General features: G+C 34.9%; 1 protein-coding gene across 2 annotated transcripts in view; it reads right to left on the bottom strand.

Moving 5' to 3' along the window:
- The window catches only part of Dach2 (dachshund family transcription factor 2), a 464,497-nt gene that overhangs the window by 301,251 nt on the left and 138,334 nt on the right, over window positions 1-24,912 (bottom strand). For both annotated transcript variants that reach the window (XM_076918144.1, XM_076918145.1), the window contains exon 2: window positions 24,659-24,697. In XM_076918144.1, coding sequence (XP_076774259.1) covers window positions 24,659-24,697 — 39 coding nt within the window. The remainder of the gene's footprint in view (window positions 1-24,658; window positions 24,698-24,912) is intronic.

Here is a 24,912-nt window from a genome sequence, read left to right as displayed (position 1 = left end):
ACATTAAAATGGGACTGATTTACTTTCCCATGTTTTTTTTTGAAGGCTTCTGAAATTCCTGCTGTATTCTCAGTGAAAGGGAAATTATTAGAAAAGCAAATATTGCGTTCCAACCAGGAACAGCTGTTATTTTCCAATTACAATTCGCAAGACCAAAATATTAATTTATTAAGCAGCAATGTTTAATTTGGAAAAATAGTACATTTTCTAGCAAAGTATTATTTTTAAAAAGAAAGTTGTCATAATTATTTGGCATAAGTAATTCAATGATATGACAGTTTATTGTCTCCTGTTGATATGCAAACAACGTCATCTCATACTGAGAAACAGCTACTGAATATGAATCCAAGTGTAAAGTATCGTTCATTAGTAAAACCAGATCTTCATTAGTATTTCTCCAAATCTCCCACTTGGTAATGTAGTGCTCCATTACATAGTAGAAATTTATCTTTTGCTATCAAAGGAGCAAGTTAATAAAGCAACGATAAAAAAAAATGATGTCTCTGTCAAAATTTATAGATAAGAATGTCAAGCTATAGGTTATCAGCCTACTGAATTGACACTGTTCATACATCATAGCTGTTCAACACATTCTGTCAGCGTTGTTTATTTTGTCAGGGGTTAAATAATGACCATGTACTATGAATGCCTTTGGGGTGCCACTTTGTCTTACATACAGTTCACCTGTTTGCTTCAGAGTTAGTTTCACTTGTTCTGTTTAGGCACTGTTGTTTGTTGTTGTTTGAACAGATGGAAGCTATCATTTTGAAATAGGCTATAAGTCAACTCTGAAAACTACCAATTTTACTCCTGTTCCAACATTTCCTGTTATCTTTTGTGTATCATTATTTAGCACCACCATATCCATGCACAACTCCAAATATTTAGTAAGTAATAAATGATTCTTAGCAATGTCTTCAACAGTTGTCCTACACACTAAGTTAGTGTAACCTGGAAAAATAGATGGCATGTGTAAGGACCATACAAATGAGATAGATATGAATAATATTTGTATGGTGAACTTGACAAATCATCTCCACTCAATAAATAGCTGTCAAAATGTTATAGTCACATTATTATTATTAGTAGTATCAGAAATTAATCCATGTCCCTAGAGGATTCTGAAGGGATAGACAACGTTAAACTGCTGAGAGACCAGAAATGTTTAATATATTTCCATTTAATACCACTTTGTGTAGTAGTTGAAATTAGTTTTATCTTATCTCTACTTGCTCATTAATTCAGATGTCCTTTTACAATTATTATTTGACCACCTTATGATGTGAACAATGTTGGGCATATACGAAAGTAAATTAATGACACTATTGGTCTTATTGGTCTAAAAGATTATGGGATAGTTAGGAAAACAAAATATATATGATGCATGAGACTAGTGGTGGTACAAGATCTGAACAGATTACCTAGAAAAGTTGAATCCTAGAAAGAGAAGCACTCCTAAATTTCTTTCCTATGCCATTTCAATTCAAGGCTTAATTCTCAGATTTTACCATTTTATTTGTACATCACATTATTATGTTGATAAAAAATTTCAGGCTAAATCATTCAATCAAGTTAATTTTACATACAAAAGTTCTCTTGTGGGGTTATTGTAACTACTTTCTGATCAAAGCATCTGCCCTAGTTTTAGTAAAAGGACATGGTTGCTATCCTTTATGTCAAAGTAAATACTTATACAATAATATTTCCATTAGAATTACCAGGATTGTTTATTCAATTTGTGTTTGAGGTTTTTTTCCTGGCTTTAAGATAAGAAGGAAGCCCTATCACTTGTTTCTATAGTACTAGAACCACACCACTAGCATTTCTAGTTTCTAGTAAGTGTAGTTCAGAGTTCATCACTATTTCCTAATATACATTTCAAATTATATTACTTTTAAACCTAGCACACTATGGCTACATAGAACTCAACTGTGCAGTGTAATGAAAGAAATACCTGTCACATGGTATGCATCAAATTCTCAGATGAGCCATTAATGAGATACAAAACTATCTCACCTGTAAGAAAAGCATAAAGATCACTTCACTCCCCTTTGCACTGAGGTATCTTTGGAAACTAATGGTTTGAGAACAACAAAATGTATTTTAGTACAGAAATAAGAGTAAGTGTATAACTATCATAGACAATACAACCCCCAAAACATATGGAGCTTAAGATGAAGACCAAAGTATGAGTGCTTCAATCTTACATAGAAGAAGGAACAAAATAATCATAGGAGGTAGAGGGAGGGAGGGGCCTGGGAGGTAGAGAGGAGGGGGAAGGAAAAAGTGGGACAGAATCAGGTACAGAAAGGGACAGGAGAGAAGTACAAAGGGTCTGGAAATTGAATAGAAATATGTAGTAGTTGGGGATGGAGAACTGAGGGTGGCCACTACAAAGTTTCAGATGCCAGTGAAGCAAGAGGCTTCCAGGACCCAACAAGGATGATATTAGCTGAAATACCCAACAAAAGGGAGATAGAACCTGTAGAGAACATATCCAGTAGATAGACGTGGCCCCCAGTTGAGAGATGGGGCCACACACCCATCTCATTATTTTTAAGCCAGAATTTTTCCTATCTAAAGGAAATGCAGGGACAAAAACTGGAGCAGAGACTGAAGAAAAAGCCATTCAAAGAAGCTCTACCTAGGGATCCATCCCATCTGCAAACACCAAACCTGACACTATTGCTGATGCCAAGAAAAGCTTGCAGACAGGAGCCTAGTAAAGCTGTTCCTTTAGAGGTTCTACCAGCACCTGACCAATACAGATGAAAATACAGCCAATCATCTGACTGAGCCCAGGGGCCCCAATGAAAGAACTAGGGGAAGGACTGAAAAAGCTGAAGGGAATTGCAAAGCCATTGGAAGAACAATATCAACTAACTGGACCACCCAGAGCTCCCAGAAACTAAACCACCAACCAAAGAGTATACATACAGGAATCCTTGGCTTTAGATATATATGTAGCAGAGGATGGCCTTATCTGACATCAATGAGAACAAAGGGAGATGTGATGCTCCAGCGTAGGGGGATGCTAGAGCAGTGGGGCAGGAGTGGATGAGTGGGTGGAGGAGCACCCTCATAGAGGCAAAGGGAAGAGGCAAGGGGATGGGAGGAGTTGTGGAGAAGTAACCAGAAAAGGGGATATAATTTAAAATGTAAACTAATGAATTGATTAGTAGAAAATAATAAATGAACCAACAAATTATATCAAATTGCTCTGAAAAACTGTTCTAATCTGACACAAAATAATTGTTGATTTTAGAGAGTTAATGTTTTACTTAATGTTTCTGTCTGTAATTTTTATGATCCCAAAAACAGTTGGCCCAGAAGTCCCTGAAAAATTTGCCTCGATTTATCTATAAAATTTTGACAACAGCATGAGAGGATGATTCAGTAAACACAAAAATGCCAAACAAGTATAAGAAACATATTTAAGATCCCTAGAACCTGCATAAATGTCAAATGGTATGGCACACCCAATTTACAATCCCTGTACTTGAAAGAATGAGAGAAGGGCATCCCTGGAACTGACCAGAAAGATAGACTAGACAAAGCAGGAAGATCTTGACACAGTGAGACACCCTACCCCAATATATTTGGTGGAGAGTAACCAGGAAGACATCCAATGCCAACTTCAAGTTTCCACATGCATAAGCATTCATATATTCATACATACTATACACACATGTAAGTATCTCAAAAATGCAAAAAAAATCCATGTGTTGCAGCTTATCTCTATATCTGTACTATTTTAATTTGGAAGCTCTTCTCTATCACAAGGAACTGATTTCAATTCAGGAATCAGCAAAAGCTCAATGTCTGTCCATGATCCAAAATAATGACTTCAGCCCTAAAGTTTTAATATCAGTCTAATTTATAAAAACAGTATTGGCCTTAAGTTGATATATTTTTGAGGTATATATGGACATAGTCAAACAAGTACTGAAAAAATACTTTGTATGCCCTACAAGAAAAGCAACAATGGCATGGGTGCCTGAACACTGCCATGTTTCCAGCCATAATAATGGACTGAACCTCTGAACCTGTAAAGCCAGCCCCAATTAAATGTTTGCCTTTATAAAAGTTGCCTTGGTCATGATGTCTCTTCACAGCAATGAAACTCTGAGACAGATAGGATATACAGTTGTATAAATTCATGAATGTTGCTTATTTTATATTTTTTAAATTTCTATTCCATTTTAGATCTAAAGCAAAATATTTTTTATAATTTATAAATAATGATCTTGCATTATCAGTTAACATCTTGAAAATATATAATTTTTTAAAAAAATTATTCTTTCATGAAAAAAGTCTTTCTATAATGATATAACTTGGCTAAACATAATTAAATATGTTTTAAATTATTCAAATTACTTAACCCTTATAAATTAAAGTATATTAATTCTCAGAGTTAACAATCACAAATATGCCAATGATTCCCAATGGTAATAATAACAACCACCACTAATTATTATAAATTTATATTACTTAGACTATCAAATTAACATGTTTAATTGCTGTTTTACCTCCAAGGAAGCTGCAGTATAACAGAAATCATAAGGCTAATTCCTATGTATCTATAGCATTGCAAATAATTAGGTAGTGTACTGGCTGGTTTTGTGTGTCAACTTGACATAAGCTGGAGTTATCAATGAGAAAGGAGCCTCCCTTGAGGAAATGCTTCCATGAGATCCAGCTGTAAGGCATTTTTTTTTTCAATTAGGGATCAAGGGTTGGAGGGCTCATTGTGGGTGATGGGTGCCATCCCTGGACTGGAAGTTCTGTAAGAAAGCAAGCTGAGCAAGCCAGGGGAAGCAAGCTAGTAAGTAACATCCCTCCATGGCCTCTGCGTCAGCTCCTGCTTCCTGGCTTGCTTGAGTTCCAGTCCTGACTTCCTTTGGTGATGATATGAACAGCAATGTGGAAATGTAAGCTGAATAACTCCTTTCCTCTTGCTTCTTGGTCATGTTTGTGCAGGAATAGAAACCCTGACTAAGACAGATCAGTATAGGAGAAAAAATCCCGTAGGAGTTCAGGGAAAGTAAATTATTATCATTCTTATCAAACATCACAAAAAGCTTCATGGAAGACATGGTTCATGTACTGAATTTTATAATTTCAAATGTTGAGGAACAAAGAAGGAACATAATTCCATTCACATAAATAGGGGCACTAATAGCAATGTTAGTTAAAATAGTAGTAAGCACTAAATTAATGATATGCCCAACACCTGGATATATGTTGAATATTTATTAAATAACTTAATACTTGAACACCTCAACTGGAAAAAAAATATTGTTTCTAGATGTTCCACTAAGACTGGGCAAAAATGACTTGTCTAAAGTCATAGAGCTAGCACGTTTATCCAGACTGAGCTTTATTTTTAGCTCATGATAGGCATCACCAAGTCAATGAAAACAAAGTATCTCATTGAAGTTATCAAAATAAAACAGCATTCCCAGCTTTTCAGTGTTTTGTTTTTTCTGCTACTTTTCTACCAGGTATGTTGAAATCAATTTTAACTCTTTTTCATTATCTAAATCCAATAACCTTAAACAATGAGAATTCCTGATTTGAATCCCTCTCAAATTACTTCATCTTCTTCAACCCTAGCTATTAAGCATAACCTTCAAAAGCCTTTTTATCTTGGTTTACCATAGCATGTGATCCCTCCACAAAACTATGGGTTTCTTTAAGAAATGTTCATTATTCTCAAATAACTTTTAAAAGATCATGATGATGAGTAGATATCTGAGGATCTATTTGTCCAAATAGGGAGTACATTTATGAAATCCTGAAAATAAGAGGGAAATGTAATTTTACAGTTATGAAAATGACAGAGCTGGGCCAGAGCCAGCAGAGATAGAAGAGAGAATCTCAGGTGCAGAAGATATCATAGAAAATATTGACACAACTGTCAAAGAAAATGCAAAATGCAAAATGCAAAAAGTTCTTAACACAAAACGTCCAGGAAATTCAGGACACAATGAGAAGAACAAACCTAAGGATAATAGGTACAGATGAGAGTGAAGATTCCCAACTTAAAGGGCCAATAAATATCTTCAACAAAATTATAGAAGAAAACTTCCCTAATTGAAAGAACGAGATGCCCATAAACATACAAAAAGCCTATAGAACGCCAAATAGACTAGACGAGAAAAGAAATACCTCAAGTCACATAATAATCAAAACACCAAGTGCACAAAACAAAGAAAGAATATTAAATGCAGTAAGGGAGAAAGGCCAAGTAACATATAAAGGCAGACCTACCAGAATTACACCAGACTTCTCACCAGATACTATTAAACCTAGAAGATGCTGGACAGATGTCATACAGACCCTAAGAGAACACAAATGCCAGCCCAGGCTACTATACCCAGCAAAACTCTTAATTACCATAGATGGAGAAACCAAGATATTTCACAACAAAACCAAATTTACACAATATATCTTTCGACAAACCCAGCATTACAAAGATAATAGCAGGAAAGCTCCAATACAAGGAGGGAAATTATACCCTAGAAAGACCAAGAAAGTAACCCTCTTCCAACATATCCAACAGAAGATAGCCACACAAAGATAACTTCACCTCTAATAACAAAAGTAACAGGAGACAACAATCACTGTTCCTTGATATCTCTTAACCATCAATGGACTCAATTCCCAAATTAAAAGACATAGGCTAATGGACTGGATACATAAACGGGACCCAGCATTTTACTGCATACAGGAAACCCACCTCAGTACAAAGACAGACTCTACCTTAGAGTAAAAAGCTGGAAAACAATTTTTCAAATGGTCCCAAGAAACAAGCTGGAGTAGCCATTCTAAATCTCCAGCCCGAGAAACACAAAAGAATGGATTCATGGCTCCACCCGTATAGGTAGTTGAGGGTGGCCTTTCCAGGCATCAGTGGAAGTGGACAGCCTTGGTACCTGAAAGTTTGGATTCCCTAGTTTTGGGGAATTACAAGAGCAGGGAGGCGGGAATGAGAGGATGATGGGAGCACACCCTCATAGTAATTGGAAGGGGGTAAGAGGCTAAGCATCAGTGAAAGTGAAGGGCCTTGGTGCCTGAAAGATTGGATTCCCTAGTTTTGAGGAATTTGAGAACAGGGAGGCAAAAATGGGAGGATGGTGGGAGCACACCCTCATAGAAACTCCCAGAATTATATGGATTAGACATGACAGAGGCAGGCCACCAGAAAACTAGATTCCAGAATTCAAACAAAAAATATCTTGATACTAAAATTTGTTTTGAGAATTTTTATACTGCAGAATACATAGCCTTCGTGTATCTACTCATCAGGCAAGCTGAGCCGACCTGCTCGAACCTCTGATGTCCTGGAATTCTAGCTGGATGCAGTGAAGACACAGTGTCAGAGGCTTATTAATTTATTCTTCCCCCAACCCCTCTTCTAATATCTTCACACCCATAATCAGCTTGAAGAAGTTAATGAAGAGTTGGTGTCCCTATTCCCTGGGCTTAGAGACTGAGGTGGTTAATATTGGGCTGTCTTTCTAGGGAAAAGCAGTGGTTTTGGTGGAACGGGGAGGATTAGCTAGGATTTATTGCATAGCCATAACTTCCTGGTAGAAATATGTATAATTGTTATTAAGATGAAGTTATAATTTCTTAAATGGTACAAAATTTACTTTGATTTCAAATTTAAGGTCTTTATTGGTACGAGCTTCTTATAAATATAAAAGTGAGATGAATATTGCTACTATCATAGGCATTGCGCCTGTATAACACATTTAGGAATACAAGGCTTAGACCCAGTCCTTCTTTAAACTTTTAACTTATTTGAGATGGTTAGACTGTGAGTTAAGGGACTATAGCAAATTCATGGCTTTGAGTTTATTGTCAGGGAGTTTTCTATATTTTCTTTAGAAATAGCTGAGAGGAGTTAACAGACAACAGCCCAGATTACCTTACATAAATAGTTGGTTTTCAAAACATCAGAAATCCACAGAATTGATGTTACAAACATTTCTGTATTAATGTTCATTTTGATTAGAGACCTGTCTGCTCCTGACAGCTTCCTGTCTTGGATTCCAAGAAGAAATTGAGCATCTTTGGAGTTATTCCAATTGTGGTGAGACAGCCACTAGGCAAGAATTGCCTCTTTCCATCTACAGACAAAACATGTCCAGAAAAGGACACACTTGCAGAATAGTCGACTGATTATATCTGCCAAGACAGAGTAATGAGCCCTAAATAATTCTGCATCACTAAGGTCTGTCAGATGATCCTGGACCAGAAGGCTGAAGATCGGATGCTCCAACATTCTATAGTATACAGACTGTCCAGGTGTCCAGCAGTATCTATAAATTGGCTATGTTTTAGAAGCTATGCTTTGTGCTTCCCATAATCTCAATTAACTCAGTCATTCTGGATTTCTGATGGGGTTGAAAACTTATAGTCTCATAGCCAGTCCTTGCTATTTACTTTGCGAGAAAACATTTGAGAGGATAGTTTTCAGCTGACATTCATTCTAAAGCCAAGAAAAAAAGCCAGGCTCAGAACTAAGTCTTTTATTTAAGAGAGATGACAGAGGTTCTGCTTAGTCAACAAAATGATGGACTGGGTATTAGGTCTATCTTGCACCTTACTGACATAAATTAGTGTAGTTATGCTCTAACTGTATTTTGAGAAAAGTTTTATTTTAACAGGAAGGGTGATATGTAGGAGGAGCTAAGGTGGGAGGAGTACAGAGAGGAAGAGAAGGAGAGGAGGAGCTAGGTGATGAGAGAGAAAGGGAGAGGGGGGCCAGACATGGAGGCGGATATTCACATGTCTCCGCCAGTCAAAGATAGTTGATATATCTAGATTGGGTATTAGGTTACACTTCTGATTGATATTGAGCATTACCAAACTTATAAAGCCTTTGGTTGACATTTAAAAAATTGTATAAAATCAAAAAGGAGAAGGGGGTATGGGATAGGGGTTTTCTAGGGAGGGGAAATGGGGATGGCATCTGAAATGTAAAGAAAATATCCAATAAAAAATAAATTTAATAAATAAATAAATAAATAAAAACAATAAGGAAATGGATATAACTTATTTCAATATATACTACAGCAACATTGCGAATAATGTATACATATATGTACATATAGACTGAAGATTATAATATTCAGTGAAAGAAATAAATAATACATAGTATATTTCCCCTCAAGAAAATTATAATTTAATGTGGTTCCTCTACTATCAAGAAAAATATTCAGAATCAGAATTAACTTATATTTTCATATTAGCTGGAATAAGTCATTATGTTCATGGGTATACTACATTTTCTTACATTTTAATTGGGACTAAAAATCACAAAACTCACAGAGTCATGTCACCTCAAGCTGAGTAGGGTTACACAGCCTTTGCAACAAATATATAAATAAAAACAATAACCAAAAATCCTATTTTGTACTATTGGCTTCTATCATTTTCTGAAGGATATGTGTATTACAGAATTGTATTCTGTAAAACTCTTGACATATAAAACCAATAAGGTCTGAAAATATTTCACATATTTATGAAAATGACATACACAAACCTATATTTATTTTTATATCTATGTTTCCATTATATACTTGGGTTTAAATTTGACAACTTCGGTGTATTATATCATCTCTAATTGTTGCTAATTCTACAACTCTTTATTAATCTTTGTCATATTTCACTGGAAAAGACTTAAAAACTAGGCTAATGTTTTCTTTCAATTACACAAGTAGCTAAATAATCCAGGGATCTTTCTAACTATAAAAATATTAGAGATCTCATTTTATGAACTATCATTAAAATTAATATGGAAAGTTCACAGTTTTCCAATATGATAAGCCATCTGCAACAGAGTGTTGCAGGTTAATATTGATGCATAGTCACCTCTAAAAGAGCCAAACAAATTATTTCTTGTTCTGCCAAAATCCTAAAGCCATTCTAAAATATTCAATAATATATTTATTCCAGATTAATAAAAATATTAAAGTCAAGCTTAAAAAAGTAATTTAATATGAATTCAGAGAAAGAGTCATCTCCTCCCATCTATTATAAAGGTTATTTCCAGACAACATAACTTTAAAAAGACTAACAGCTTGCTCTCCAAATTTAGGCGAGGCAGTAAAGACTTGCTTGAAAGGTTAAGTAATGGAGTCAAGTCTGTCCATTTTTAGCTATTAAATATGGTTACTAATTTATTGGAGTTTTTCTTAATAAGGTACTGTCAGCTTTTATGTTGTTGATTCTCAGATTGTCAACACCTCCTCCTAGTTGTAAATTAGATCGAAAAGATTCAGATCTGATTGGATCTTCTTGTATGTCATGGTGAAAACTTTTTGGAGGCACTCACCAGCAGCTAATAAAAAAGAGTAACCAAGGGGTGCCAATGATGAAAGACTTTGTTGCCATGGTATCATCTCATAAATCATCAATTATTGTCTCTCATTATATTTGTGACAACCACATACTGTCATAAAAAGATTTGCATTTTCATTGAGTTTTAAGACTTTTTTGGAAGACATCATTTTCTTTGTAAAGAAATGTCATGACAACCATAGAACACTTAAGCTTCTTATTAAGTAGTCAAGTTTTCATTTTGACTTTGTTAGTCATTTCAGTGGCCTAACCTCTTTTGCATTATTGAATAGTTTTTCAGTTAATAAAAATATTTCTTTATATATATAATATATAATATATATAATATATTATTATATAATATATATAATATATAGACATTATATATTATATATTATTATATTATATATTATATATAATTATATATTATTATATATTATATATATTATATATAATATTATATAATATTATATATTATTTATAATATATTATATATTATATTATATGTAATATAATATAATATATAATATATATGTGATATATAGACAGATTGAGCCCAACACAAGCAATGGAACTATTTTTGGTTTCTATGGCAACTTAAACTGATCAATTTCCTGTCATTCTTTTTAATACAGGCACAATCCTGTGGCCATAAATACTAATTACAAACACAAGCCATTTGCTAACATGTTCAGCTTACAGATTCAAGCAGTCCATGCTTAATTTATCACTTAAAATATCCTTCCACATTTGTAGTTTGGTACAGAATGAGTAATAACTTGTAATAACTTTACTTGTTTACAACATTTTCAACTTAATTTCACTAATTATTTTGCAGTGCTGGAATTTATTGGCTAAAGTTTAGTAAATTCAGTATGTTTATACAAGAAAAGAGTCTTAAATGTAATTCACAAATTCAAGTTGAAAAGTTTGTTTAAAGCTCACTGTAATTGCTCATTTAAAAGAAATTGATTAAATTCTACATTGCAAATTAACTTCATTTTCCACAGAATACATGAGAGTCTTCTCATGGCACCTATCCATTTCAATTAAATAACAATCCTGTATATTTGAAGAAAACCTGAAATATTTAATACAGTAAAATCACAAATTCATAATTCTAAGTGGGCACTCCAGGTTTTGAGAGAAAGTAGTGGTTTCTGAGAGAAAAATAGTAAACCTACTGGTATTCAGTCATAATACACAAAATCTAATATTAAACCCTCCCTTTTCCCTATCCACTACATATATTTTACAATTACTAAATTCTACACTTTTTTTTTGAACAGAACAAGAAAGGGGTAAAAGAATCCCTTACTATTTCATAGTGTAAATGAAAACAACACTATACACATGATTGAACTGCAATCAGAAAATTTCTGATTAATTCCTTTTAGAAATAACCAAGGCAACATTAATCCACATGAAGTTTTGTTTAACTCAAACATCCTTTCTGAATTTTAGAGTTCAGAAATTACCAGATGGACCAAATTATGCATCATTATTACATGTTAAGAAAAGACCTGAAACTGATCTTGCCTACTATCTCACACACCCTAAAGCCTAGAATTGGCTTAAATATTTTTCTAATATCCAAAGAGGTATGGATACCTTGTAGATTTAAAACATTCTTCTAGCATTTCTAGGAAGTCTGGAAACATGTCTAATTTTAATATAATAACCATATTCCAATTGATTTTCAGGAAAGCAAATCTACCACCTAGACCCATTTCCTTTTAGGAATCCTTACTGAACACATTATTGAATGGAGAGTTTGACAAAATGGAAGCTGTGAGGTCTTACTAGTCTTCTCATCAAAATATTTTTACTTAACAGGGTCTGCCATACAATGTTCCTTGAAGATCCAGTTATTCTCCAGTAATACAAAATGTACCCTTCTCTTAAATATTGTTAACCAATGCACATTATACATTAAAAAAAGTAAAGCTGCTTTAGCAGGTCTTCTGTAGTTGGAAAAGGAATGGCAAAGTGCATCCAACTGCTTCTCAGCCTAGCAGCTGTACCCTCAACCTACCAAGGCTCAAAGGGCCTTCTGACAGGCTGCGTTCACAGGTGCTCCTCTTCTTCTAGCACTAACTCAGTGACTCTGCAACAGGCATTGCACATGACCACAGTGGCAAGGTGAAAGCTCCAGTGCACTTATTTCAAAGGAAAATCTGGTCAGCTTAAAGCAATTGAAATCTAATCAGAAGGCAGTCAGGCATTGACTTAGAAGCACAGACCAGCAAAACAAAAGCTAGAATTTAGAAAAAAAAATCTAGGTACTTTTTGCATATAAATAAGTCAGTTTGGCTACATGTTTCTTCCAGCCTTTTGACAATTAGATATGTGATTTTGAAAATAACATATAAGTTATTATATGATACCACATGATACATGGAGAGGAAAAGAAAAGAATGTGATAATATATTCAATTTGTCAAACTATCCTCAACAATAAAAGAACACTGGTGGAATCACCATCCCTGACCTCAAGCTTTACTACTGAGCAATACTAACAAAAACTGCATGGTATTGATACAGAGACAGACACATTGACCAATAGAATAGAATTAAAGACCCAGAAATAAAACCACACACTTATGGACACTTAATCTTTGACAAAGATGCCAAAAATATACATTGGAAAAAGAAAGCATCTTCAATAAATGGTGATGGACTAACTAGCTGTTTGTATGTAGAAAATTGAAAATAGATCCATATTTGTCACCTTGCACAAAACTCAAGTCCAAGTGGATCAAGGACCTCAACATAAAACCAAATACACCGAATCTAATAGAAAAGAAAGTGGGAAAGGGCCTGAACTGATTGGCACAGGGGGAAATTTCCTAAACAGAACTCCAATGGCTCATGCTCTAAGATCAAGAATTGCTAAATGGGACCTCATGAAACTGAAAAGCTTCTGTAAGGCAAAGGACATACTCAAGACAAATCAGCAACCTACAGATTGGGAAAAAAATCTTTTCTAACCTCACATCCAATAGAGGGCTAATAGCCAAAATATATAAAGAACTCAAGAAGCTAACCACCAAATACAATACCCAAACAAGCCAATTAAAAAATGTGGTATAGAACTAAACCGAGAATTCACAACAGAGGATTCTCGAATGGCTGAGAAACACTTAAAGAAATGTTCAAAATCCTTAGTGATCAGAAAAATGCAAATCAAAATGACCCTGAGATTCCACCTTACACCAATCAGAATGGCTTAGATCAAAACCTCAGGCAATAGCACATGTTGGCGAAGATGTGGAGAAAGAGGAACACTCCTCCATTGCTGGTGGGATTGCAAACTAGTACAGCCTGTCTGGACATCAATCTGAATGTTCCTCAGGTAATTAAAAATACATCTACCTGAAGACCCAGTATTACCACTCTTAGAAATATACCCAAAAGATACCCACAGGGGCATGTGTTCCACTATGTTCATAGCAGCCTTATTTGTGATAGCCAGAAGCTGGAAACAACCCAGATATCTCACGACAGAAGAATGAATACAGAAAATGTGGTTTATTTACACAATGGAATACTACTCACCTGTTAAGAATGAGGACATCTTGAGTTTTGCAGGCAAATAGATGGAACTAGAAAATACCATCCTGAGTGAGGTAACTCAGCCCCAAAAGGACATGCACAGAATATACTCACTATTAAGTGGATATCAGCTATAAAAAGTAGAGAATACCCAAGATACAGTTCACAGAACTCAAAAAGGTCAACAAGCTGAAAGGCCCAAGTGAGGACTCCTCAGTCCCACTTGTGAAGGAAAAGAAATCAACCACAAGGGAGGGAAGCAGGGAGGGAGCTGGTAGGGAAAGGGGAACCCACCTCTAGAAGGAAGACAGGGAATCAAGTGAGGGACGGAGTTGCCATCCCATAGTCAAAATTTGACCAATATTTGTTCCTGTCTGAAAGAACTCTGAGGAAAAACATGAGGAAATCCTGAGTTTTGCAGGCAAATGGATTGAACCTAAACCTGTAGAGACTATATCCAGAGGTTAAGCAAGGCCCCAGGTTGGGAGATGGGGCCACCCACTGATCTCCAAATTTTTAACCCAGAATGGCTCCTGTCTAAAGGAAATACAGGGACAAAGTGTGGAGCAGAGACTGAAAGAAATGCCATCCAGAGACTGCCCAAACTGGGGATGCATCCCATATACAGACACCAAACCCAGACACTATTGTGGATGCCAAGGATGGCATTGTCTGGAATCAATAAGAAGAGCGGTCCTGTGAAGGCTCCATTCCCCAGTGTAGGGGGATGCCAGGGGCAGAGAAGTGGGAGTGGGTGGGTGGGATGGGGTGCACCCTCATAGAAGCAAGGGGAGGGAGAAGGGGATGGGGGATTGTGCAAGGGAAACCAGGGAAGAGGATAACATTTGAAATGTAAATACATAAAATATCCAAGAAATAAAAGAAAATATCATCCTGATTCAGGTAACTCAAACCCAAAAGGTATATACTCACTAATAAGTAGATATTAGACAAAAACGTACAGAATATTCAGGATACAATCCTCAGAACTCAAGAACATTAACAAGCCAAAGGGCCCAAGTGAGGATGCTTCAATCCCACTTAGGAGGCAGGGGAGGGAGGGACCTGGGTGGGAGAGGAGACAGGGAAGGGAACAGGGGAACATAATCAGGTCTCCGAGGGAACAGGACTGAAGCCCTGAGGGCCAGCAGAAAGAATGGAAACAGGAAACCTTGGGTGGTAGGAAGGGGACCCTAAAAAAGAAAAAAAATGTTCATTGATGGTAGGGGTAGGTGGGCAGGTAGGAAAGCACCCTCTCAGACATGGGATGAGATGAACTCATGGAGGCAGGAACAGGAAGGGGGCAATATTTGGAATGTAAATTAAAAACAATTTAATAAAGATTTAAATAAACAGTTCTAAAAGTGGTGAATAAAATACAATACATTTAAAAATGTTAATTGAATATTAGGTTTCTTTATTTTTAATTCATTTAATAGTAACAAAAATTTGTAAGACAAATTATAAACTTACAAAAAACTGCAGTAGAAAAACATGTATTTATTGTTTATTTATGAATTCCCTATTTTTTCAATTTGATTTGACTTCCAGAATCCTTTTCAAAGGGGGAAAAACAATGAATCTAAGATGACTCATGAATAGATAATAATGTAGTTTCTTGGGATCAGTTTAGGGAGCAAGTTTCTAACAGGCCATGTGTGGCAGATTACCACACACATTACCACAGTGCATTTTTAAATTGATGAATAACTGTGCATCCTTAAACTTCTATCTTGTTGCTGGAGACCATGAGGGAAGTGGAACAGACACCACTCCTCTTACCCCGTTTCTTTGCCATCTTCTACACTTGCTTGGGATTGAGAAGATCAAAATTTATCAAATCGTACTTTGGAGAAACTGGTGATAGTAGACATGGAAAATCTCCTAGTTTAGGAAACAAGTAACTTTGAAGTGAGGAAGCCAGGCAAGCACTTATTGAACAAGGAGATCAAGGTCAATCTCTCGAGTAGTAAAACGTTATGATAAAAATTACACTTTACCTCTACGGGTCTCCCGCCATAAAACACATAATCCCAAATAAAATACAAGAAAAGTGGTCCCACTGTGGTAGCATATGCCTTTAATCCCAGCACTTAAGAGGCCCAGGCAGGCAGAACTATGTGGGTTCAAGGGCCGGCTTGGTGTACAAAGCAAGGCCCAGGATAGCCAGGGCTGTTACAGAGAAACCTGGTCTAAAAACAAACAAAACAAGAGCATCATGGAAACCCTGATGAGGGAAATCAAGAGTATTTTACTAAAACTATGAAAAACTGTCAAGTTCATTAAAAATACAAAATAAGTTGCAATCAAAAAATTATAAAAAGACATGTCAACTAAATGTAACATGGTTTCCTATGTCTTAGAAAACAGAATAGGTCACTAGGGAAATAATGAGGGAGTTTGAATAAACTAGATGCATAAGTTAACAATAGTGCCACAAATTGATTCATTAATTCTACGGTATTTGCAATGAAGGAAATGAGAATGAGAAACCTGGGTAAAATCATTGGAAGTTGTCTCTAAATTTATAACTATCATAATATTTCATTTAAACAAACCCAAGCTGGAGTAATAGCTCCAGAGTAGATCTCATCCTCAGCATGCATGAGGCCATGAGTATACACACACATACACAGAAGGGGGAGGGAAAGGAGAGGAGGAGAGAGGAAGGGAGGGAGGGAGGAAAAAGGAAAGGGAGAGGGAGGGGGAGGGGAGGAAGGGGAGAGGGAGAGGGAGAGGGGGAGGGGGAGGGGGAGGGGGAGGGGGAGAGGGAGAGGGAGAGGGAGAGGGAGAGGGAGAGGGAGAGGGAGAGGGAGAGGGAGAGGGAGAGGGAGAGGGAGAGGGAGAGGGAGAGGGAGAGGGAGAGGGAGAGGGAGAGGGAGAGGGAGAGGGAGAGGGAGAGGGAGAGGGAGAGGGAGAGGGAGAGGGAGGAGAGGGAGAGGGAGGAGAGGGAGAGGGAGAGGGAGAGGGAGAGGGAGAGGGAGAGGGAGAGGGAGAGGGAGAGGGAGAGGGAGAGGGAGAGGGAGAGGGAGAGGGAGAGGGAGAGGGAGAGGGAGAGGGAGAGGGAGAGGGAGAGGGAGAGGGAGAGGGAGAGGGAGAGGGACAGGAGGGAGAGGGACAGAAGGGAGAGGGACAGGAGGGGGACAGGAGGGAGAGGGGGAGGGAGAGGGACAGGAGGGGGAGGGGGAGGGGGAGGGGGAGGGGAGGGGGAGGGGGAGGGAGGAGAGGGAGGGAGGAGAGGGAGAGACTATTCTGGTAAGCTCACTTTATCAAAAAGTATTTGACCCCTATATTAATTGCTGTCTAATTCAGTCCCCAAAATTATGCTGACAAATTTTTTGAAGCAAGAAAATGGAACCACCACAAATTAAGGAAAAATTTGCTTTTAGCGTTACTAAAATTTTAAAGTTATAAAGAAATTTTAAGTGCACTGTTTTAATAAAATTTCTTATATCGCTTCAGATAATGTTTTGAGGGCTTGTTTATTTGTTGTTTGACTATGGCAGGGTCCTACCATGTAGCCCAGGCTGCCCTAATACTCACTTTATATAGCATCCTTCACTAGAAATCATTACAATTCTTCTGTCTTGGCATGGTGAGTGATGGCATTATAGATGAACTACACCGTATCTGCTACAGTAATGTTTTGTGAGTACTTGTGATAAAGGTATGCTTTATCAGCAGGTAGCTCATAATAAAAAGGTTATCGTGTTGTTTATTAATTATTTAAATATCATGTTAAATAAATCAATATACAACTGACTGGGAACTTGTAAAAATCATTAACAAAACAAACATTGTAATTTAAATTGTTCTTAAAGTATCAGGAAAATATAGATCTGTTGGCCCACTGTTTTACTACAGTAACATGTTGTTTAGCTAAACCTAAGTAAAGGAATCTCAAATAAAATGAAAATATCTAGATGAAAATCAAACAATAGCTATATATTTGTATATGTATGTGTCATATTTTATAATATGACATAATAAATATGCATATTGTCATATTTTGTAATATGACAAAAGTATAATGTCATACTTTATAATAAGTTTCAGGGGCAATTCAAATTTGTCTAATTACAAAACTAGGCTGATATCTGCATGATTCAATATGATATTTGCATTTATGGCTTTACAAGTATTTTTACAAATTCTGGAACATAGTACATATTAGGTGATCTAGTATGATGATTGGTGAATTATTAATAATCCATCAGTAGCATGAATCTAATGATTGGGAGATACATTTGTAATATATCAGCCAGTTTCTAAGATCTTTAAATCTTACTTTCAGATTTTACTGCTGATTGATTTTATACTTTCTTATTGCAAACAATAAATTAGTTAAGAACAATTAACTCCAAGTAATAATCTGTAGTAATGGCGGACACATCTTTGGGGCACTTATATTTATCTGCAGGATTTAGAGCACGTTGCCATGGAACATAATTCCTTCAAGGACCACAAACCAATGAACGGCCATTTTGGCATAATAGTCCCATTTCTTAACACTATTTTGCACCATTCATCAAGATGTATATACCAATTTATGGACAATGCCCTGCCTTTCTAAATGCATTCATACAGAGTCTTAGGATCAACACCATTTTAGCAACTAATTAGTTACACTGACAAACTTTCAAGAATAGGGCTATACAATTTTAGAAAATGTCACCACTCTCTTTGTAAATTAATGATTATGTTCTCCATTGCACAATAATAGGTGGTTATCAGACTTTTTTCTTTATCCTGTCTTAGTCATTTAGTTAACACTACCCTGCACCCTCCAGGAAATTCACCCTACTCACTCATGTTTAAATTTATGGATATTTTAGCAGTCCTTTCATTTTTGTATCACTAGGCAACTCTTTGGGGTTTAAAAGAAAGAAAAACTTCACCTGAATATTAGGACAAGCATCCTACTTCAAAATTCTTCTGTCTTTCTCTAATTCCACTCTGTTCACTTTAAAAAAATTACAGTCTATGGCCTAATGTGCCTTTTTTTCTTTGCATTATTAAATATACCACGCAGAACATTACATTATTATGCTGCACATGGCAAAGAAATTTTAGTATTCACAGGATTATGGTAATTAAGTCTTCTTTCACTTTGGGTGATGTGACACTTGCTTGACTATAATGTCACTCTACTTAAAGTCTGTGTAAACAACATTATCTTAGTCACTCTGCATTACATTTCCAACTGTGAGCAAAATTACAAGGTCAGAGTGGACAAGAATGTAGGTAATCCCAAGGAAACAACTTGTAAACGACTTGTTCAAGGTTCAGATTGAGTTTTTAATAAAAGAAAAGAAACTCAATGTATTCTGTGCTAGTATTAAAATGTTGTTGTCTAAATACTGTCTGTAGCAAAGAACATGAATATTTTTGAAGCTACTGTTAAAAATGAAAGTGTACACAATTTTGAAGTTATGTGGTAAAGAATAGAATAAATGTTTTTATCAAACTTTTTGACATACAAATGTTAATGCCACACAATGATTGCAATTGGTTTTGTAAATAAGGAAACAGTATCTCAAATATATTGTTTTTGAAAATGTGCTTAACAAGTACAACACAACACAATTTACACTTTCTGGTTTCTGTTTTGAAAACAAATAAGAGCAACTACAATATTTTTAAATGAAAGAATGAAAGAACATATACACACATATGTATCTATCTATATATATATATATATATATATATATATATATATATATATACTTTTATTTGTCTTTTCTGCCTATCTGTTTAATAAATGAAATATTGAATATTGTCTGACCTAAGTTTTTGACTCTCACCTCACAATTTTGAAATATGTCATGTTTTTAGTGATTGGTCCACTGCTTAATTTAAAAGTTGGATAATTTGTTTAAACTACAATGTAGTGTAAAAAAAGAGCTGAGCAAAAATAGTCTAGATTCATCAAGCACAAGTTCTCTTTACTAAACTAGTGCAAATGATATAATAAATAAAATAATGGTTGTTAGAATTGATTTTAAATGAAAAACAGAGTACTGATTAGCAAAAATGGTGGTGAGCGTTTTTAAATCTGAGCCCTTCAATTAGATCACAATCAACCAAAATGAGTAAAAACCCTCAAAAGAATTCTCTGGTATTCTTCTCACATTTAGACAATGAGGTCATTTTAAATAATAGGCACTTTGTTCTACAAGAGGATATATATGTGGTAGAATAGCTACTGGTTTGGGACATTTGATGCATTTGCAAATCTGGTAAATTAAGTAAAATCAATTTTACCTGTTTCCCGTTTCTAGTTTAGCCTCTTACCATATTAGACACTTTCAAATGGATTTTTTTCTAGGACACTGAATATAGGAAACCTTGATAGTCCTGAACTAATTCTTAAGGTAAAGATCCAAATCACCGTAATCAAGCCTTTACAGAATACAAAATCCAATTACCACCTTATCTAAAAAGAAACAGTGAATTAATTTACTGAGCAGTCAACCTGAAATCTCTTAAAATCACTGCCAGAATAAAAAATATTTGAGTAATTTCTTCTCCAAATATAAACATGCAAGAAAGCAGACACAGTCATACAGAATAATGGTTGGCCTTTCACTCTATTTAAGCATTTGTAATATGATGTTTTAGAATGCTAAAACCTAGTAATAAAACATAGTCCCAAAATGGTATAGTGCCACTGTCTTGTCCCTTATAACACTGAGATGTTACTTCACATTTCTCCCACTATCCACAGAGTATTGTATATGCATAAATACCAATAGTTTTAAATTAAAAGCAGTGACACATATAAACTTTAGGACAACTTTGATTCTGATGAACTGTAGAAAGAAGATTCTTGATAGTTATATTATTAATGATTAACAAATGGGTTTTTCCAAAATTTAAGGTCTCAGTATTTCTCATTTTTCCTGCTCTATTTGAACTGTATTATAATTATTCTTTTTGATTTTACACAATTAAAGTGATATCACAAAAACTGATTTCTAAATAGATATATTTTCTGTGGGTAACAAATATGAGCCTATATGTATAGTCATATAGATATACATATAGATAGAATGTTGTAATTGGACTAATTTTAGAAGTCACAGGTTACAAAATTTAGGTCAAAGCATATTTATTTTAAAAATCAACACCATTTGCATACTGGCCCTGAAAAATATGGGTGGTATATATTCAGACAAGTTATATATACTTCTCCAGGCCTCAGCATCATTACTATGAAATAAAAATTTTAATATCACCTACTTCCAAGCCTGATAAGATGAACTGATGAACTAATACATAGAAAATCACATTAGATCATTGAATAAGTATTAATTATTATTATCTTATGACAGCATTGAGGAAGTAAGGTAAAGAGCCAATTGGGCTTCAAAGAGAGTCATATGAATAATTTCAGCAGGCTCTGGACAATAGGAACAATTATAGTGTACTAGTGCCCAGTGCACTGGGTGACCAAGGACAGCAAAGCAGTATACCCAACTGTACTATCTTCAAAACAGGAGAAGATGCAGATATGAGTTTAGGAGTCATTGTCTATCAAAGGCCCAGACAAGTCTTTTATCATCTCTGGAAATCAGTTTTCTGTGGAACAAATAGACCTTCTAGCTCTCTGGACCACTCCAAGATGGTCCTATCATAAACTATCTTGTTTATGTTAAATCTTATTAAACATTAGTTGTCAATTTTATTTGGTTAACTAGTTGATATAGTTAAATATATTGAATTCCTATCACACAACACCTTATGTGTAGTCCAATAGTCTGATGTTTGATACAAACATAAATAAGCATTGTTTGCATATTATCCCATATATTGAACCTATATATTTAAAAAGTGTTTATCTTTCATATGTGACTATATTAAATCTACATTTCTGTCATCAAAATGTTATCTCATGCATTTATGACTTAAAATTACATATTCTATTCTTCCTCTCCCTGCTTTATACAGTATTCATGAGAAGTGATAAGATTAATTTAATATCTTGATTGGGGATTTATGTTTTAGATCATAAAGGCTGGTAAAGTAGGTATACCAGTAAGGTACTTTGATTTTCTTCTTACTCTTTTTTTTTTCTAGAAAGAATGGGATTTGATTGTTTCCTTTTAAAACAAATATGAGTTTGGATGACCAGTGATGAAAGAAATGTGGGATGTCAAAAGCATTAGCACACAGTGGGACCATGTGCTAAGGTCTAGGGCAGGGCAGAAAAACAAGCAAAGCCTCACAGTAGTCAGTCACCATCAAATAAAATCTCCAAGGACTGACTTTTGTTTTTTCTCTTTCAATGCCAAGCAAGACTTCAAATCAAGAGTTTTGTTGTGTTAACTACTTAAATTCCTTGTATTTCTTTTTTCAAGTATTTGTAAAAACAAAGCTACTTTACTAGATGCGATTGGGAATTTATTTAAAGGCAAGCCATTTTTTTAATAAACAGCATATGTTGTACACATGTGTTTCTTTCCATTAAAGAAAAACAAATGGGCTTCAAATAGAAAGCTCGATTATATTAGGCAACAGAACAATGCTTTAATATTTTCTTTTGGAATTGGTAGTGCATTTGATTGATCAACATGAAAGTGAGAAAATTATAATTTTATTTCAATTTTCAAGCTATTTGAAGAAAAACTATATTGACCACATTTATAAAGTGAAAGTATCTTGAAGTACATAGTCACCACGTTGAAAGTATGTCAAGCAGCCTACTTATTTACATCAATTTTCTGTTATCACTTCTAGGACATAGTGTAAAACTATGATTTCTTTGGTAAGTGAAGTAATTTAGGAATTAAAATTAGAGAACACCTACTAAAACCCATGGGCAATATCCTAATTTTTCACTTTTTACAATTGAATTTGTAAGCACTTTTTAAGTTGGAAAATGTCACATAAAATTATAGATGCCTACCCTCTCCCTTTTTTGGATGTTTTCTTTCTTTACATTTCAAATGTTATCCCCTTTCCTGGTCTCCCCCCTCCCCGAAACCCCCTATCCCATACTCCAGCTCCTGCTTCTATGAGGGTGTACTCTTAAGAACTATTACTGTAACAGTAGAAGCCTATATGTAGTCTTACATGGTAGTAATCTGCTCGGGTAAATAGTATCCACTGCCATTAGTAAAATTGTATATTTTCTAGGTCAACCTACTCCTATTTCATATTGCTTATGGTCTTTCACTTATATTCCCATCTTCATATCCATAACCATTTTAGTTTTGACCCTATTAGTTTCTCTATAGTTTATGTGGCTGAATCAACACATTCTCTTTCAAATATCAACTCAAGATATTTCTCAGATTTCAGTAAATTTAAAATTTATCACAAATATCCAAAACGGGATACTTCGTTAATCCAGAAATAAGTTGATATAGTTATAAGCCATCATTAGTTTAATTAAGAGATTTTGGGATAGTTTACTGAAAATTTTACTGAAAAATTTTACTGAAAAAAGAAAGATGAAAGTGATTTTCATGCCTAAGTTCTATCCTGGTAATATAAAGTCAGAACCTTCAAGAAACAAACCTAAATGAGAAAGTCAATCCATTTTTTAGTTGAAATTATTCATTTTTAAAGTCTATTTGGTACTAGTCTGTTCTGCATGGGTGTCATAGTCAAAAACAAAGTTTAGCACTTAAGAAGGTGCATACACTGCTTTAGGTCATATGGATATTATTTCATGTGCATAGCATTAAAAACTAACTTTTAGTACAGAAAAATTTCCAGATATTCGAAACATAATAAAAGTGAATTTCATTTTCTGTATTGAAAATATAGGGCACATTACACAGTATCTTCTTCATTTCCCTTAATGTCCTATGAGGCTTTTTCTTATAACATACATATAGAAAACATGAAACCAACAAGGATGATGGGAAACCTCATCACAAAAGAGATTTCACTTGAATAGTGCATATGGAAGTAAAGATGAGACAATACTTCCATGCAATATCAAAACATACTTTGTCATTGCTACTCTTTTCTATATTAAACCCTAAACCATGGGAGAGTCAGAGTAACATGCTATAGATGATATCAACATAAAGTGAAGCTGTCATAGCTGTTTTAAGAAATTTCAGATAAATCTTGTCAAATGTTTTAAATTTCTTATCAGACGGGAAGGAATTTCATGTACTTTAGGACTATTAATCTTAAAAACATATTTGCATGCCTGATAGAATAATCTAGGTTATCTTCTAATATTACTGTAGCATACTTAATTACTTATGTTGTCCTGCAAAAGTATATACCTTCCTAAGAATTTCAGTCAAAATGTAGGTAGGTACTTTAAATACCTTCCTATTATTTTACATGAGTGCTACCCATGGCTTTTATGGCATTGACTCTCACTCAATCTTCATCCACTTGTGGTTTATCTCTAATTTCTGCTTTCAGTCCCAGGAAGGGCATTTCTTACTTTGTCAGCAAGCTATCACTCATCTGTGTGATCTCATGATCCAATCCCAATTAATAAATATAAATGATTACTAATAGGAAATAGTAAAATCATGAAAACCCCAATTAACAAGAAACTTCATATGGATTAGTTTGAATTAGCCATCAAGATTTCACTTTTTCTTATCACTAAAGATTAAGCAAAATTACAGGTTTGATGCTGAGAATTTTAATGGCTTCCCTTTCCTGTCTTCACAAGTATAAAGCAGAGAACAAGATTAAGGAAATTGTGCTAAATCTGTAAAAGGCTCCAGGACATTCCCAGGGAGTTGATTTTTAAAAAATAAATACATAAATACCTGTTAACAGCTTGTTTCCTTGTCATTTGCCTCTTCCTTCTAAAAGGAGAGTGTAGCAAAAAATAAATAAATAAAGCTGGTTAATTAAGAATTTTAGTTAGTTAGCTTCCAATTATTCAAGGCTTTATTATATTTTACAAAAATATCTCTTAAAATGTGTAGAAATTTTAGATAGTTTACACACAATAAACCACAAAAAGGAAAGACCACAAAGAAGATAGGAAAGCCTGAATTACTTCTAGATAGTGCTTTAA

Source organism: Arvicanthis niloticus, chromosome X, assembly GCF_011762505.2.
Source record: "Arvicanthis niloticus isolate mArvNil1 chromosome X, mArvNil1.pat.X, whole genome shotgun sequence".
Taxonomy (NCBI): domain Eukaryota; kingdom Metazoa; phylum Chordata; class Mammalia; order Rodentia; family Muridae; genus Arvicanthis; species Arvicanthis niloticus.
Note: the sequence above shows the minus strand (reverse complement) of the source record. Positions and strands in the feature narration are given on the sequence as shown.